The sequence below is a fragment of the Alternaria hordeiaustralica genome (genome assembly GCF_023758085.1).
Source record: "Alternaria hordeiaustralica strain BMP 2776 chromosome Unknown scaffold_10, whole genome shotgun sequence".
Taxonomy (NCBI): Eukaryota; Fungi; Ascomycota; class Dothideomycetes; order Pleosporales; family Pleosporaceae; genus Alternaria; species Alternaria hordeiaustralica.
Window position 1 is genome coordinate 54,616 of NW_026056782.1, and position 16,134 is coordinate 70,749.

Genomic DNA, 16,134 nt, shown 5'->3' on the forward strand with positions numbered 1-16,134 from the left:
CAAGTACACCATCTTGTTCAGCGTTTCAGAAGAAGGCAAATTGACGTCTGAAACCCTTCTGGCTGGCCGCCAAAACCTTCCACAGCCTCCACCGGTGCATATTTAGAAACCGTGCCGCTCGCGACGTCGGTGGCTGCTTGCCTGCTTGTGCAAAAGAAGGGTTCTCTACCAAACTACGGGATTTCACGTTGTGTCAAATGTCAGTGATGTTCGTCTACATTTTTACAGTTCGCACTATGCATCCATTGCAGCTGCGCACATGGTCGACATGTATATATGGGAAGGTATCGCGACGGCAACCACTATATATCATGTCCTATCGTTTCACGTCCCACGGCGCTCGATACACCGAGTACAAATCAGCATGTTTCAACCGTCTGTTGGACGATGCCCGCCTCCGACCCCACCATTACAGCCGCTATCCCTGTCGCGACACCCGGCGATGCACGTCATGACAACAGGGGCACATGTGCACAAAGTGAACAGTTTGCAGCAAAAACTCGAGCGCACTGAACCTGCCCGGGCATGTTGCGACCGCATTTCGATAGCTTTGGTTTACTCCGGAGATTAGTCTATCCTACACCCCAAACGCCCAAAACGTCCCTGCCCGCGCCCTCCTGTTCCTTGTTCTTGCGCGCTTGGAGTGCTTTTACCCTGCGAACGGATAGTCCAACAGCCAGAGGACCCAGGATAGTGCACAGAACGATGGCCCAAGTCACGACAAGAAACATGTCGGTTGGCTCGCCTGAACTCTCTCCAAAGACTCCCTGGGACTCGGCGACACCGGAAATTAGGAAGCCAATCTCTCCACGAGCGCACATTGCAAAGGCGAGGATCAGTGGCGGGTGCAGCGAAAAGGGCTTTGGTGGATTGGGCGAAGATCGGGCCTCGCTTTCGGTACTACTTGGTGAAGTTATCGGGCGGGTTCGCGATGGGGTAGCTCTTGCCTGCGTTGAAGTGACTCCTTCTTGCGCGGGAGGTGCGCCGCCGCTCTTTCCCCACAGGTGAGGCACCGAAGGCAGGCGCACCTTGGACAAAAATCTGCCGGGTGCTTTCTTGCCTGGAAATATGGAGACCCGGACGAGCCAGAGACCACACACAAGCTTTGCGAAGGTCATGAGAACAGCGTAGACGATGCCTCGCCAGACTATCGCGCCTCTGAACATTCGTGTGATGGGTATCGAGAAGCCGATTGACGCGAAGAAGAACGGCTGTAGGATCTTCGACACTGCGGGATGGTAGTACTGCTCGTAGATGGCTGCACCACCGGTCGCAACCACATGCTCTTCACTCTCCATGTCGGTGGGTCGAGACGGAATTGCTCCTTGATGTTGGTCTGCTGTGGTCTTTGACGCATCGGGAGACGAGCCTTCTGAGCTCTCAAGCATTGGACCGACAGTTGCCTGTCTTTTCTCATCTACAGCATTCGTAGCTGAAGTGCTTGTAGGATGGGGCACGTCAGAGTCCCACCAACTAATGCTAGCTCCCGCGATATACGCAGCGAACAAATTCGACGTACCCGCGTATGTGGCTCCCGCGACAAGAGCAATGAGAACCAGCGTGTGGATCACGAAGGCTGTTTGTGTTCGCTGTAGCAAGGCGCTCAGATGTGCGCCCGGGTGAGCTTCGCGGTACGCGTTCAGCCATGCGGTCAAAGGCTTCGCGACGAAGAGACAGACAAGAGGTGCGATAACCGCAAAAGCAACCGAAACGAGGACTGGGCGAACGACCGTTACCCAGCTGAAGTTGTCGCCACCTAAGTTGGAGATGACTTGCACCATGACTAGCCCCACGACGTCGTCCATCATAGCGGCGCTTGTGAGAACAACGCCTAGGCGGGTGGTAGCCAAGCCACTCGACCCGAGAACCGTGAAGGTTGTGCCCAGGCTGGTGGAGCATAGAGCAGCGCCAGCGGCGAAAGCTTGTACTGGGCTAGCATCCAGTAAGCCTTGCAGAGTGTACGAGAGCCCGATAGGAACTAGAATTCCCGTGAGTGCGACGCCAGAAGATAGAAGCAGATTCGCCTTGAGAGATTGGAACGAAGTAGAAAGCCCGCCTAGTGAGCGTTAGTCAAGACCACAGATATGGGTAGGGTTGGGCGGTGCAGCGCATGCGGACCCTCATAGACAAGCAGTATCAATCCCAGATAGCCTAGTTGCACGACCGTCTCTTCTAAGCTCTCGGATAGCCACTTCGCACCTGGCGTGCCCCATGCAATGCCAACCAAAACCTGGCCCAGCAGACCGCAGTACAGCACCCTGTCGAGAGCAGCATTGACGACGTTAAGGAGGAGGAGGAAAGACGTGAGCACGAGAATGACAACGATGCCCGGCTCGTGATATGGCAGCGACGCGGCATCTTGAGACGCGTCTACAGCCATGATGCAGGCAAGAGCGATGAAGGACCACTATGGCGTGTGGCGCCTGCTGTACCCGGCGGGGTGCAGCCACGAGGCAAGTGAATAGACAGGTTGAATACACGCGCTACTCCAAGAGTATCTTGGACATTGTCTCTCGGTCTCAGCAAGCATTGGACGAAGAGACTGTCAACCAGATATCGCGTGTCGTCGCAGCCAGCCAACCAGAGGCGACTCGGGCGCCCAAGGCCGTGTGGATCCAGGGGCCCCGCTACTGGGACAGGGGTGCAGCGACAGCCGAAGCCGCGCCCGCAGTCAGCCATTCATTGTTTTGGGCCAGGACTCTGGAAAACACGCCCGAGTAGTCGCCAGCTAGCATCCCGTATCCACCCAAATATATTCCTACCTGCATGCGCCCAGTCCGAGTGAGAGGCCTGATGCACACTGATCATGGCGCCGCTTGAACAGCAATGGGTCAAGGTCCAGCAGAAGACATTCACCAAGTGGTACGCTGCAACCCCCGCCGCCGCCCCGGCCCCGACACTACTACTCACACCGCTGCAGGCTGAACAGCAAGCTCAAGATCCGCGAAGTCGAGATCAAGGACCTCATCATCGACCTCTCGGACGGTGTACGTGCCCCGCTTGGCCCCCAACATGGCCTCTCCCCGCATCACGTCCTAACGCCCCCTAGATCATACTCATACACCTCCTCGAGATCCTCAGCAACGAATCCCTCGGCCGCTATGCCTCCCGACCCAAGCTGCGCGTGCAGAAGTTTGAGAACGTCAACAAGTCGCTCGACTTCATCCGGAGTCGGAGGATCCAGCTTACCAATACCGGTGCCGAAGATGTCGTCGACGGCAACAGCAAGATCATCCTGGGTCTGATATGGACCCTCATTCTGCGCTTCACCATCAGTGACATCAACGAAGAGGGTCTCAGTGCCAAGGAGGGTCTGCTGCTGTGGTGTCAGCGGAAGACGGCCTGCTACGATGAGGTCGAAGTGCGTGACTTCTCTACGAGCTGGAACGACGGACTGGCATTGTAGGTGGAGCATTCTTTGGTGGGAGACTGGGCTAACAACAGACAGCTGCGCCCTGCTCGACATCCACCGTCCCGATCTCATCGATTACGACAGCCTAGACAAGAGCGACCACCGCGGCAACATGCAGCTTGCATTCGATATCGCCTCCAAAGAGATTGGTATCCCCGACCTGCTGGATGTGGAGGACGTGTGCGACGTCGCGAAGCCCGACGAGCGTTCACTCATGACATACATTGCCTACTGGTTCCACGCCTTCTCGCAGATGGAGCGCGTGGAGAATGCTGGGCGGCGAGTCGAGAAGTTCGTCGCAAATATGCAGGGAGCCTGGCAGATGCAGAACGACTTCGAGCGACGCATGCGCGAGCTGCTGGACCAGATCGCCAAGCAGCGCACACAATGGGAGGAGGCCAAGTTCGACGGGACATACGCAGACGCTAGGAACCAGTCGACCGAGTTCACCGCCTGGAAGCGCAAGAGCAAGCGAACATGGGTAGCCGAGAAGTCAGACCTGGTGGGACTACTAGGGAATATAAGGACGAAGTTGGCAACATACCGGTTGCGACCGTACGATCCGCCCGCGGAGCTCAGCCTCGAAGCACTGGACAGCGCCTGGACGGGATTGATGAAGGCCGAGAGACAACGCTCCCAGGTCATCAACGAGACAATCAGAGACATCAAGAACGCTCTGCGGAAATCCTTCGCCGACAAAGCAAACGACTTCGCCCTGGCCCTCAACACACTCTCTACATCGATATCAGCGTTGGAAGGCGATGTTGAGGACCAGCTAGAGCACACAAAGGAGATCAGCAAGTCGCTTGCACCCCTGGACGAATACCTGAACCTCATAGCGTCCATCGACGAGCAATGCGCCGAAGCGAACATCGAGGAGAACGACTTCACAACATACACATACGACGAGCTAGAATACGAGCTGGGCTTGGTCCGCAGTTCGGTATCGAAGAAGCTTGCCTTTTTGGAAAACCAGATGGTGGCACGTAACATGACCAACCTCACCCCAATACAGCTTGAGGAGTTTGAATCAGTATTCAGGCATTTTGACCGCGACGTATCGAATTCGTTAGCAGAGTTGGAGTTCTCTGCCGCATTGGCTAGTTTGGGCTTGGTATACGACGAAGAAGAAATGCACGAGAGATTCCGCGAAACTAGTGGTGGCAAAGACTATGTTACATTCGAGCAGTTTATCCGATTCATGGTGGACGAAACCGAGGATCAAAATACCGCGGAGCAAGTCTTTGAGTCTTTCAAAGAGGTCGCCGACGGCAAGGTCAGTCTATACCTACCTCTTTCCCTCATTTCTCCATGTATCACCAGCTACTAACATCCCACCAGCCATACGTCACCGAACTCGACCTCCGCCATTCGCTCGTCCCAGACGAAGTCATCGACGACCTCCTCTCCACTATGCCCGAGCACAAAGGCCCAGATATGGCAGAAGACCGCGACATTCCCAAATTCGACTACATCACATACATGCAGCGGTACATGGGCGCCGACCGCGCCAACGGCACTGCTCCCGAGCCGGAGGTCAACGGCGAGTAGAACACGACCGATCTCGAGCATAGGGTTCTTCTTACCCCGGCGTTTGTATAGCCAGCCGTCCGGGAAACCAACACAAGAGTTTGGATAGGATAATAGCATGGATTGGATATTGAGATCGCTCAGCGGTGTATCGTTTGGTAGATTTCTTTTTCTTATGGTTCTTTTGCATAGTCAGTGGCTGGTTTTGGAGTCATGAGTCCCGCTGTTAAGTTGGTTATTGAGGTGGTATACACGGCTAGGATGGAGGATATGGATGAATTGGAATTCGAATGGATTGGTTAGGCTCTTTGGAGTAAGGCGCGCGACTTGTTGCATGTTTGACCACGTTGGATACCACGCAGATAGCTGAAGAATTATTGAAATTAGTCGTAATCATGGAGTTGGCTGCTGATGATGTTTGAGGTGTTGAATGAAGGGTGGGGTTGTTGTGTGCTGGGGCGCTACTGCCATTTGTGTTGGGTCAGCAACATCGTCATCGCTCTTTGACTTCCGCGTGATGCACATCGCCCAGCCTTCTCATACTCCATTTACTTCATGTTTTCATGTACAGGCTCGCCATTTTCTAGTCACCTTATTCCTCTATCTGCATGATTTTATGATTTCATTGCTGCCTTTAACGCCACAATCAACCTGCCCATCGCTCTTGCCTCCCATTAACTTTCGGTGGAATCAGGTTCTATCTCTCATGCAATTACTTCGGCTTCAGGACAACATGCATAGCATCTTGTAGGACGCACACTTGATCGCGCCGTCATCGAGAGGGGCTTGCACCAGCGACAAAAACGACCAACGCCCGCCAGACCAACGCCAGTACTCTCACCATCTCTCTCGCTTATACCACCTTCACCTCGCCTCCGCCCACGTATCCTGCCACCCAGCCTCTGATCTCCAAAATCCCTTCATCCCCCTCCACCTACGCCCTCTCTCACTACAATACCCACAAAATCCCCCATTATACCACATACGACTATACGCCATACCACTGTTCTATCCCTCAATGTCACAAGCATTGGTTAGCTCAGTGGAAGGTTTGGCGGTTACCACTGGTGGACTAATCACCCTCTTTGGTATGTGGATGAGTAGGGTGACATGTGGACAGGGGAAGCTCACACCATAGATTGCTATAACTAGGTAGAGGTACGCAGAGAGCTAAAGCTAGAGGGTTATTACGCTACTCTGTTCTTATTAGTAGAATTTGTAAAGTGACTAGGACAAATAGCTAAGGCTATCTGTTATACACAAGACTCTCTACTACAAGCCCGAAGCTGTGCATTTCTGACTACATACATCAATTACACATATGTTAGATATGCAAGAAGACGGCCCTGACAGGGCTAGGTATCTTGTCCACGGAAGGCGATTCATTTTCACAAGGCGCGGATATTGTAATCTAGCTCATAACTTGCAGCGCGAACTGCAGTTAGTCCGTAATACTCTCATAACTGTCTCTGTGTTACGTTGTGTACTCTACTTCACAGCCCAAGCTTGTATATTATGTAGTGAACGGTGTAAAGAATAACCGAGCACAGAAGTGCAAAGTTCCATCCTACATTCCCTCCTCTAGGCACCGAAAGCACATGACTGTACTTATCTCTGGCTGAGAATTTTAATTTTGCCTGCGAACCATGGTTGCGATACATCGGAGCCAAGGCTTACAATCGGCACGTGATAGTGAATGATATTACGTCATCCATGTATATATTAAGAGCGCACACGAACCCTGTCTACTCACCCACACAACTTTGTTCCCTCACCTTGAATTTCTCGCTTCGGAAGAACTATCAACACAACCGCAGCTGTACCTACTCCTCGAACTGTACCGCTCACTATGGCAACCCCGGATCAAGCTCAGAAGCAGAAGAGCAAGAAGATTGCGAGGAAGATCGCCAAACAGTACCAGAGCAAGGATTTCAAGTACCCAGAGACTTGGGATCCCAGCGACGCGAAGGATTTTCGGGCCATCCGAGAGAGGATGTTCGCGAAGAGAGAGAAGCTCCGATGGAAGGAAATCGACATCACCGCCTCTACCGACCCTAAGAACAATACCGGTGACAAAGGCAAGGCGCCCGTTGCTAAGGAACCAGTACATCCTGACGACAAGTTTACCGATGAAGGCGACCTTCTAGAAGACGCCCTGCAGGACGCTGTGAAGCAAGAGCAGTTTTGGTTATGGGTACACGCAGAGGATGAGAAAATTCGGATGGCACCTGAAGTCGGAACGGCCGAGGACTACATCCGCGCTCTCTCCGAAACCAATTACGCGGACGACGCATCATTCAAAAAACTGCGTCAACGACAGAGCGCATACTTCTGCCCGTCTATCCCCATTGGGACTCACGAGGATTACCGCTACGCTGTGAGTCCATGCTTGGCAGTAATGGAACCTGACGATGCGATCGTCTTCTATGACGACCCACGCAAGTTCGCCAGGGAGGGAGTCATTGGAATCAACATACCATCTGGAAACAGAATCAAGTACACGGATCTAAAACAAGAGACCTGGATCAGGCGTGGGGGCTCGGATGGTTCAAATGGGTCTTCCTTCAGTGACTCCAGTATCGAAAGTATGGTGGTACAAGGCAACAGCCTCACTGGATTCGTATGCCTTCAAATTGGGCAGGTGCACGCAGTCGCCGCGAAGCACTGGTCTGACAGTGACGACGTACCCTGGAAAGAGACGGACTGGGTCATGGTCGTTGTTATAAACGACGATGGCAACCCTGGTTCTGTCTGGCTGCTACAGGACTTCGAGCCCATGATCAAAGATACGAACGACACCTACATCATCGAGCAGTCAGATACCAGTGAGTGGGGCTACTTCCAGCACCAGCTCGACATGCGTCCGCATCCGCAGCAACGTGCAGGTGTAAAAATCGCGCACCACGTTAGTGACCTGTCCGAGAACTTTCAGTGGACCATGGACGAATACTTTACGACGAAGTACGAAATCGTGCGGGCAGTGATCGCGGTGCGTGAACTGGATCGGTCGTCAGTCATTGTTAGACAGCTCGGAAAGCCTAAGGAAAACCGCTCAATGGGCTGGAGTTTGACCAGTGGTAGCACCGTAGACCGCTCAACGCCGGACATTTCGAGCCTGAACATTTGGGACACCAACTAGGGGATGGAAGATGCGAGATACTCTTCGAAGAGTGAGCAGGCGGGGTTTCCATGTGTGTTTTGGTCTTAGATTGGAGTCTTGTAGGAGGCGGTGGTTTTCTTTATTTCCTTTTGTTCGAGATTTCCTTTAGGTTACGAGTTTGTTCCTTGATTTCTTGCAATGCATGTCATAGAAAAGTCAATCAGTATGTTGCGAAACCCTGGATATTGTTGCGCCGTGAGAGGAGCTAGCTTGGAAGGACCCCGCTCCCAGTAATCATCATTCTGACGCACATGCCGAATACACTGAATGAAGACACCGTTACAGCGAGCAAACGTACATGAAGATGCCAACATGCGAAGTACGAGCAACAGCCCCACGACCATCTCGGTCCTAACTGCGCCGAACTAGATGTTCGGGGGTGCGCCACACGGCCCGCTCGGTCTAACAGTCTAGCTCCATCCAGCCGCCGTTTGGCCCTTTCCACGATCCCGACATCCGTAATCATCTCGACAAGCGACACGGCCAAGCCATGGAGCTGACGACGTCTCTCCTCCTTTGCACGCCTTACTCCCCCCTCTTCAGACTAGACTCCTAGACACGAGACAAATACCAACTTCCATTCACTCCCTTGGAACTCTCTTATTGCTTTTCTCACCCTATTGTCATCTCATACGTGGATGCATTAAGCGCGTTTCTCTAATCGATACCTGGCCCGACCGAGTCCCTGCATAACGCGAACGTAATACGAAATCCTACCACACAATCCGGCTACCCAATGCGCCCTTCCACGTTTCCCTAAATACGCGAAGACCCCCGAGAGCAGCGCACGCGACTGCGCCCACGTTGCTGCCACGGTGCAAGGACGAGGAGAGTACTAGGGGAAGATGCCGTCTGCTGCGCAATGGCAGGGCACACCCTCAGTCAAGGGCTCGACTGAGAGCATGCGCATGGCGTTGCTCACAGCCTCCCTCATCGGCTTGCAGTAAATCCCCGCTTCCCATGAGTTCTGCCTGCGCCCTGTACTAAGCACCATGCAGGTTCACGTGGAATGTCGAAATGACATACTGCACACCCTACCTCCTCGAGCTCGGTCTCACGAAGTCGAAGATATCCCTCGTATGGGTCGCCGGCCCGCTCTCAGGTCTCATAATGCAGCCTATCGTCGGTGTCGTCGCGGATCGATCTACCTCTCGCTGGGGCCGCCGGAGGCCGTTCATGTTCTTTGGTACGATCCTGGTGGCCATGTTCTTGTTGCTGCTGGGCTGGACGAAAGAGGTGGTTCGGTACTTTATAAAAGACGAGGCTGCGGCTAAGAGCGCAACAATATACGTGGCGGTGTTCAGTATATACGGTATTGATTTCGCTATCAATGCCGTGCAGGGGAGTTGCAGAGGCCTGGTCGTCGACACATTGCCGATTGCGAAACAGCAAATGGGCAGTAGTTGGGCGAGTAGAATGGTGGCGGTCGGAAGTCTGATTGGGTACGGGGCAGGAGCGATTGATCTGAAGAATGTTTTTGGGCCTATGTTGGGGGATACACAGTTCAAGCAGTTGACGGGTGTTGCGGCGTTGACGCTCTGCTTAGCCATTGGGACAACGAGTTGGGCTGTTACGGAAAGGGTGCTCATTAATGATGGGGCGGAGGAGGGCAAGGAGCTGGATCTGAAGCAAGTTCTCGGTACTATCGTGCATACTGCTTTGAATCTGCCTAGAAGTATCCAGGCTATCTGCACAGTCCAGTTCTGGGCTTGGATTGGTATGTCATTATCATATTGTTTCTGTGATCAAGAACTGACAGTGGCTAGGCTGGTTTCCTTTCCTCTTCTACAGCACCACGTGGGTTGGTGAAGTATACCTACGATACGACGCCCCAGCAGAAGTCAAAGCTGCGGGTGACCTCACAGGCAAGGTCGGCCGCATTGGTTCCATGGCCCTCATCGCCTTTTCCATCATCACATTCGTCATGTCTGTTCTCCTGCCTTTCTTCGTACAGAGCCCAGAAGAAGACGAAAAGGGTCCTGGCTTCTCTCGCCCATCTAAGCAGTCAACGGGACTGGCGAAATACAAACCAAGCCTGCTTACCGCGTGGACAACTGCGCATTGTATCTTTGCAGGAAGTATGGTCATGGCACCTTTTGTGAGAAGTTTGAGGCACGCAACCATCATCATTGCTTGCTGTGGCGTGTGAGTAACAACCATCACCACATCACTCATTGAACCCAAGCTGACAACACAGATCATGGTCCGTGGCCTGCTGGGCCCCCTTCGCCTTCCTCGGTGTAGAAATCAACCGCCTCAACACTTCCTCCTCGCACTCCGCCCACCCAAAGCGCACCTCTATCGACCTTCCCGAAGCGCAATCCAACCTCGAAAAGGGCAGCGCGCCTTCCTCCAGCGGCGGAGCAAGCTCAGGGCAATACCTCGGCATCATGAATCTGTATACCACGCTACCTCAGTTCATGGGCACAGGGATCTCGTGGGTAGTGTTTTCCATCCTGGAGCCCGGGAAAAGCCCGGAGTTGAGCGAGGCGCCGCCAGAGGAACACCACAAGACGGATGGCCCGAATGCGATTGCGGTTTGTCTGTTCATTGGGGCTTGTTCGGCGTGTATGGCCGTTGTGGCTACGAGGAGGTTGGGGAGGATACAGGGAAGACTGTAGAAGCATCATTGCCATGTCCATGCCGAAAGGTTCAATTCTTGCTTCACGATTGCAACTGCCGGAAATAGTGTGCTTGCACAGGCCGCTAGTCGCCAGTAGAGAACATGACTCTTGGGGACATCCACCCCCAACATGCTGCCATCCGTGGTTGCCCAGGGGCGCTTTCCGCTTTTGAGTTTAGGCAAGTGCGATGGAGCCAGAGAGATTTTGCTAAGGGTTTGCTAAGGATTTTCCAGAGACCCGCTTTGTTCTAGAAGGCAGGTGTGGCTACTAATCGAAGCTGACGCTGATCGGACGTGTGTAGAGATCGTATTCGCTCCAGGGCGGCCGTGGCGGTATACAGCACCTCAGTGTAAGTACGGTGTGCGCTGCAGTCGCCCACGACCGCGATAGTTCAATCGGGGCATTTTCCGGCCGGCTTTGGGCAGGTCGGGGAAAAGGCTCGTCAACCAATGCAATGAAAAATATGCGCTCCCCATGTCCCCATGTCCCCTCTCCCAGTACCGGCGGGCAAGGTCGGCCGTAGCCACGGTGCAGGGCAGTCGACGTGGTAGACTACTGCGCGCACAAGCAAGTGAGGTATCGCCGCCAGATAAACTTGAATCGCCCGTCTACAGTGTCGGAGAGATGCAAGGCAGGGCACACGTGCCACGCCTCTGCCCAAAAGACGGTCAAGGTACAAATAGACACGCCGCCCGCCTCTGCCTCGCGCACTGCATCTCCCCCCGTCCACGGCAGCGTCGATAGTCTTGGTGGTCGCAAAGGCTTTGTTTGTTGCCGTCTCGCAGTGTCCGGTTGGAATTCGCACTAGGCGTGACTAGTGCCGTAGAGGGGCGACCTTGCCTTGCCCAGCGCCTGTTCTTCTCGCTCAGCCCGCCGAACAATTCTGCGGCTCACCCACAACATCCACCTTTTGCACCCCAACTCGCCACTCGCAGTCCGACATCACTCATTTGCCAAGATGTCTGAGCCGATCCGCAATAAGAAGATGGACTCCATCTCCGCCCCGTAAGTCGCTTCCCTCCCCTCCGCCACACAATTTTGGCCTCGCCCAAACACCACCATCACACACCCCCAACATGGACGTACCACATTCTAACGTGCGCCCTGCCAGCACCCCCCAGAACACACCCGCCAATGCTGCGCCTATATCGTCGCGCGCCCAGCAGCCCGGCGTCAGCAGCATCAAGGAAGGTACGTCGCACTCTGCCACGCTCCTGCCCCTCCAACCCCGCCTTGTATTCTCGTGAAGGCCTTGACCGCTAACTCGCTTTTTCGCAGAGGAACTAGAGCGCACTGCCGCCGGTCTCTTCGCTGCCAACCCCGCCCTCGTCGCCATGATGCAGAACAAGCTCGGCTCGCTCGTCGGCCGCTCCAGCGGCTACATTGAGTCGCTGCCTGCCTCGGTCCGTCGCCGTGTTGCCGGCCTCAAGGGCGTCCAGAAGGAGCACTCCAAGCTCGAGGCCGAGTTCCAAGAGGAGGTCCTGCAGCTCGAGAAGAAGTACTTCGCCAAGTTCACACCGCTATACCAGACCCGTGCCAAGATCGTCAACGGCGCCGAGGAGCCCTCAGAAGACCGCGTCAAGGTCGGCGAGCAGGTAGACGAGGACGACGAGGACGAGGACCAGCCCGAGGCTGAGCTCAACAAGGACGAGGGCAAGGACGTCAAGGGTATCCCAGAGTTCTGGCTCAGCGCCATGAAGAACCAGATCTCGCTCGCCGAGATGATCACAGACCGCGACGAGGCTGCTCTGAAGCACCTGACCGACATCCGCATGGAGTACCTCGACCGCCCCGGTTTCCGCCTCATCTTCGAATTCGAGGAGAACGAGTTCTTCACCAACAAGACCATCACCAAGACCTACTTCTACCAGGAGGAGAACGGCTACGGCGGCGACTTCATCTACGACCACGCCGAGGGTGACAAGGTCGACTGGAAGGCCGGCAAGGACCTGACCGTCCGCATCGAGAGCAAGAAGCAGAGGAACAAGAGTGAGCATCTTGACATCTGTCGGTATTTGACTAGCAACTAACTTTCTCAGACACCAAGCAGACCCGCGTCGTTAAGAAGACCGTGCCTACAGAGTCGTTCTTCAACTTCTTCGACCCACCCAAGCCCCCACAAGACGACGACGACGCCACCTCCGATATCGAGGAGCGTCTCGAACTCGACTACCAGCTCGGTGAGGACATCAAGGAGAAGCTCATCCCCCGCGCCATTGACTGGTTCACCGGCGAGGCTCTTCAGTACGAGAACATTGAGGACTTCGACGAGGGCGAGTTTGAAGACGAGGACGATGAGGACGAGGACGAGCTCAGCGATGACCGCGACGAGGAGGAGGAGTCAGACGACGAGGTAAGCAGTCCAAGTCACTCTACAGAACACAGCCATCTAACGCAGTATCAGAACGACGGCACAAAACCAAAGCAGGAGGCTGCTGAGTGCAAGCAGAGCTAAATGCTGCACCAAAATACTCTCGCATTCCCCAGATCACAATATCCCCAGTCGTTTTGAGCGGCATGTTCGGTCCAGGCTAGCCTCCCAGTCGCCTTCCATCACACTGAGATGTCTTTCAAACGACTCTCTGCGTCCGATATTTCACTTCACGATTTCTTACTCGGCGTAATACTGCATCAAAAGAGTTCAGGGGTGTTCGTTCGGCAATGGTTGGTTGAGCTCTCTCTGGACTAGATATCTTAAGAACTACTCAGTTCTCCCCTCCCCCCACCACTTCTTCCCGCCCCTCCAGACATCTGCTCGAATAGGTTACTGGATTCTTGCCACCAACGATCACTAGCATCTAAGGCGTTGTCTAGGTGGGGTTTTGCAGCATGTTTCCTTGGGTCAGGCATGTCATGTTTACGAGGTTTTTTAGACGGCGTAAATAGTCTTGAGCGCATGTCACGGGTCAATGAAAGAAAAGTTTGAAGCCTCACTTTTGGGTAGTAGTCAGCGTGACCTGTATGATTTAGATGCAACGATGCTCAACCTCGGTAGGATTCTGCGATAACGGTCGCCTCACCTCGCTATCTAGCCTACCACGTCTCGCTTTGAAAAGCTAACGTATATGCTTTGCTTGTCTACATATCCTTGCAACCAGCGTCATACCTGAGATGTCGTGCGTGTGCTTGCCTTGGGGGTCCATGTCAAGATGCGTAGTGCGGGGTGGTGGGGGTTGTGCCGGGTGAAGTTCGGGCGTCGAAAAATAATTCTGGAATGCGACATCATCGGACGCGCCAGAGCACTTTACGCTACACCACACTATACCTCTCTGACGCCTCAAACGCCTCTCCAATTACCGCCTAAATTGTATCCGCTACCTTGGGATTGAACATACTCGGATTTTCTACACATCGCAACCCGCGCAACCCACGACACCCTACGCGATCTCTCCACGCGACCTACTCTGCGACGAGCCTCCACAACACCATGGCGCGCCAAAACCCCAACATCGTTATTACGGGCACACCTGGAGTGGGAAAGACAACACACGCGGAGCAATTAGCGCAAGCAACAGGATTCCAGCACATCTCGGTGAACCAAATAGTAAAAGACGAAGGATACCACGAGGGCAAAGACGAAGAAACAGGAAGTTGGATTGTAGACGAAGACAAAGTACGCATAGCCACCGGCCACCCCATCCCAGTCAAACTCCACGAAACCCATCACTAACCCCATCCGTTTAGCTGCTCGACCACCTAGAATCCCTCTCCCTCGCCGACAAAGGCGGCTACATCCTCGATTGGCACGCGTGCGACCTCTTCCCCGAGCGCTGGATCGACCTCGTCATCGTGCTGCGCTGCGACTCGACGTTACTGTACGACCGCCTTACCGCGCGCGGCTACAAGGGGAAGAAGCTGGAGGAGAATATGGATAGTGAGATTATGCAGGTGTTGCTTGATGAGGCGAGGGAGAGCTACAAGGAGGAGATTGTGGTGGAGTTGAAGAGCGAGAGTAATGAGGATGTGGAGGGGAATTTGGAGAGGGTGGAAAAGTGGGTTGAGCAGTGGAGGAGGGATAGGCGGGAGGAGTAGGGATTGGGCGGAAGATGGGTGGGTGGGGGACTAAGAATGGACGGATGGGTGGGATATTTGTGATGCGCTATGTGTTATGATACCAATACGGCATTTATGGGATGATGATAGTGGGTGTGGTGGCTTCATGCCCCGCCCGATACTCTCCATTGAGAAGTATGAGCACAATAATGATTGTTGAGCTCTACGCCCCAGTCTTCTGACTCGCCAGCCATTCCTTCAACTTATCCAGCGCCTTCGCTCGATGGCTAATCTTGTTCTTCTCGCTCTTGTCCATTTCAGCGTATGTCTGACCTTCGTACTCAAAGCATGAGTCCCAACCTATACACCGGTTAGCCTCTTCCCATTTCCATTACACAACCCTCCAATACACTAGAAGGCAAAGGGGCATTTGCTGACTTACCGAAGACGGTAGATCCCCGACTTTCCACCAACTTCCCGTCGGTACGGCCTTGGAAGAGGATGGCTTCGTGGCCGGGGCCTTCGCAGTACCCGAATGTGCATACCGCTTGGGCGGATTTGTCGTCGAAGCCTGAGAGCATTTTGTGGAGGTTGGGGGCGCCGAGGGAGAGCATGAACCATTTGCTAAGGGTGGGGGAGGTTAGACGGATGAATTTTGGAGGAGAGAAAGAAGATGGGAAAGATTAGGTGACATGAGATAAGGGAAGATATGGGCGTACATGTAAGGGCCAGGCAGGTCATTCATGGCTTTGAAGCAGAGACATGTGTCTTCTACTAGGACGGGACCTTGTACCTATAATCAATCACATTGTCAGTACTTGTAGAAGACTTTCTCTTTGGCATCACGACTTACGGCCTCGGCTGCTCTCCGTGCTTTGTCTTTTGTGACTTCCTCAACTGTGCCTTGGATTTCGACTAGGTCGACATTTTGGTTGCGGAGCTCGATGACACCGGATAAGATAGCTTGAACTTCTGCAAGCTTGTTTTTGTTGCCCGTTATGAAGTTTAGGGTGGTGGGGATGCGGGAGGATGCCATCTTGTGAGTTTGGAAGTGGAGAGTGGGAGGGCTTGAGTTTGATGAACTTTAGCAGACTTTGTCAGCTAAGACTTATCTCGCAACTATACACAAAGTTCTGTATATACCTATTGAAGTTCAACGCTGGTTTGAATGACTGGAGCAGAATTAGTCATTTTGCAAATGGAAAGGGCGCTGATGGAAAGAGCGGTATCGTCTCGGCCGACAAAGGGCGTGCAATGCCACACTTCAGACCAGCTAGAGGGCTGAGCAACTTACATTGTCAGTGCTGATAACTAAGCACTCGTCTTACACCGCGATGTTGCAAAATCTCTGTCTAACGGCATCGTGATAGGGCTGAGGGGTCTCCAGGGCTATGTTTAGGCCCTTCAATAAGCGA

General features: G+C 53.7%; 7 protein-coding genes across 7 annotated transcripts; 5 read left to right on the plus strand and 2 right to left on the minus strand.

Annotated features, from left to right (window-relative positions):
• Window positions 1-572: 572 nt before the first annotated feature.
• J4E84_005640 (uncharacterized protein) lies at window positions 573-2,380 on the minus strand (the record flags this gene model as incomplete). Its single annotated transcript, XM_049388236.1, has 2 exons — window positions 573-2,056; window positions 2,119-2,380. The coding sequence occupies 2 exons, from the start codon at window positions 2,378-2,380 to the stop codon at window positions 573-575; spliced, it is 1,746 nt and encodes a 581-aa protein (XP_049243781.1).
• A 426-nt stretch (window positions 2,381-2,806) lies between these two features.
• On the plus strand, window positions 2,807-4,963 carry J4E84_005641 (uncharacterized protein; the record flags this gene model as incomplete). The annotated part of the gene is made up of 5 exons (XM_049388237.1): window positions 2,807-2,862; window positions 2,921-2,987; window positions 3,050-3,402; window positions 3,449-4,688; window positions 4,754-4,963. The coding sequence occupies 5 exons, from the start codon at window positions 2,807-2,809 to the stop codon at window positions 4,961-4,963; spliced, it is 1,926 nt and encodes a 641-aa protein (XP_049243782.1).
• A 1,828-nt stretch (window positions 4,964-6,791) lies between these two features.
• Window positions 6,792-8,081, plus strand: J4E84_005642 (uncharacterized protein; the record flags this gene model as incomplete). The annotated part of the gene is made up of 1 exon (XM_049388238.1): window positions 6,792-8,081. One exon carries the CDS (start codon window positions 6,792-6,794, stop codon window positions 8,079-8,081), a length of 1,290 nt encoding a protein of 429 aa, XP_049243783.1.
• An 866-nt stretch (window positions 8,082-8,947) lies between these two features.
• J4E84_005643 (uncharacterized protein) lies at window positions 8,948-10,723 on the plus strand (the record flags this gene model as incomplete). The annotated part of the gene is made up of 4 exons (XM_049388239.1): window positions 8,948-9,045; window positions 9,101-9,819; window positions 9,869-10,180; window positions 10,347-10,723. 4 exons carry the CDS (start codon window positions 8,948-8,950, stop codon window positions 10,721-10,723), a joined length of 1,506 nt encoding a protein of 501 aa, XP_049243784.1.
• Window positions 10,724-11,802: 1,079 nt separating this feature from the next.
• On the plus strand, window positions 11,803-13,181 carry J4E84_005644 (uncharacterized protein; the record flags this gene model as incomplete). The annotated part of the gene is made up of 4 exons (XM_049388240.1): window positions 11,803-11,917; window positions 12,005-12,715; window positions 12,766-13,079; window positions 13,131-13,181. 4 exons carry the CDS (start codon window positions 11,803-11,805, stop codon window positions 13,179-13,181), a joined length of 1,191 nt encoding a protein of 396 aa, XP_049243785.1.
• A 972-nt stretch (window positions 13,182-14,153) lies between these two features.
• J4E84_005645 (uncharacterized protein) lies at window positions 14,154-14,758 on the plus strand (the record flags this gene model as incomplete). The annotated part of the gene is made up of 2 exons (XM_049388241.1): window positions 14,154-14,339; window positions 14,411-14,758. 2 exons carry the CDS (start codon window positions 14,154-14,156, stop codon window positions 14,756-14,758), a joined length of 534 nt encoding a protein of 177 aa, XP_049243786.1.
• A 184-nt stretch (window positions 14,759-14,942) lies between these two features.
• Window positions 14,943-15,755, minus strand: J4E84_005646 (uncharacterized protein; the record flags this gene model as incomplete). The annotated part of the gene is made up of 4 exons (XM_049388242.1): window positions 14,943-15,079; window positions 15,162-15,343; window positions 15,439-15,512; window positions 15,573-15,755. 4 exons carry the CDS (start codon window positions 15,753-15,755, stop codon window positions 14,943-14,945), a joined length of 576 nt encoding a protein of 191 aa, XP_049243787.1.
• Window positions 15,756-16,134: the final 379 nt, after the last annotated feature.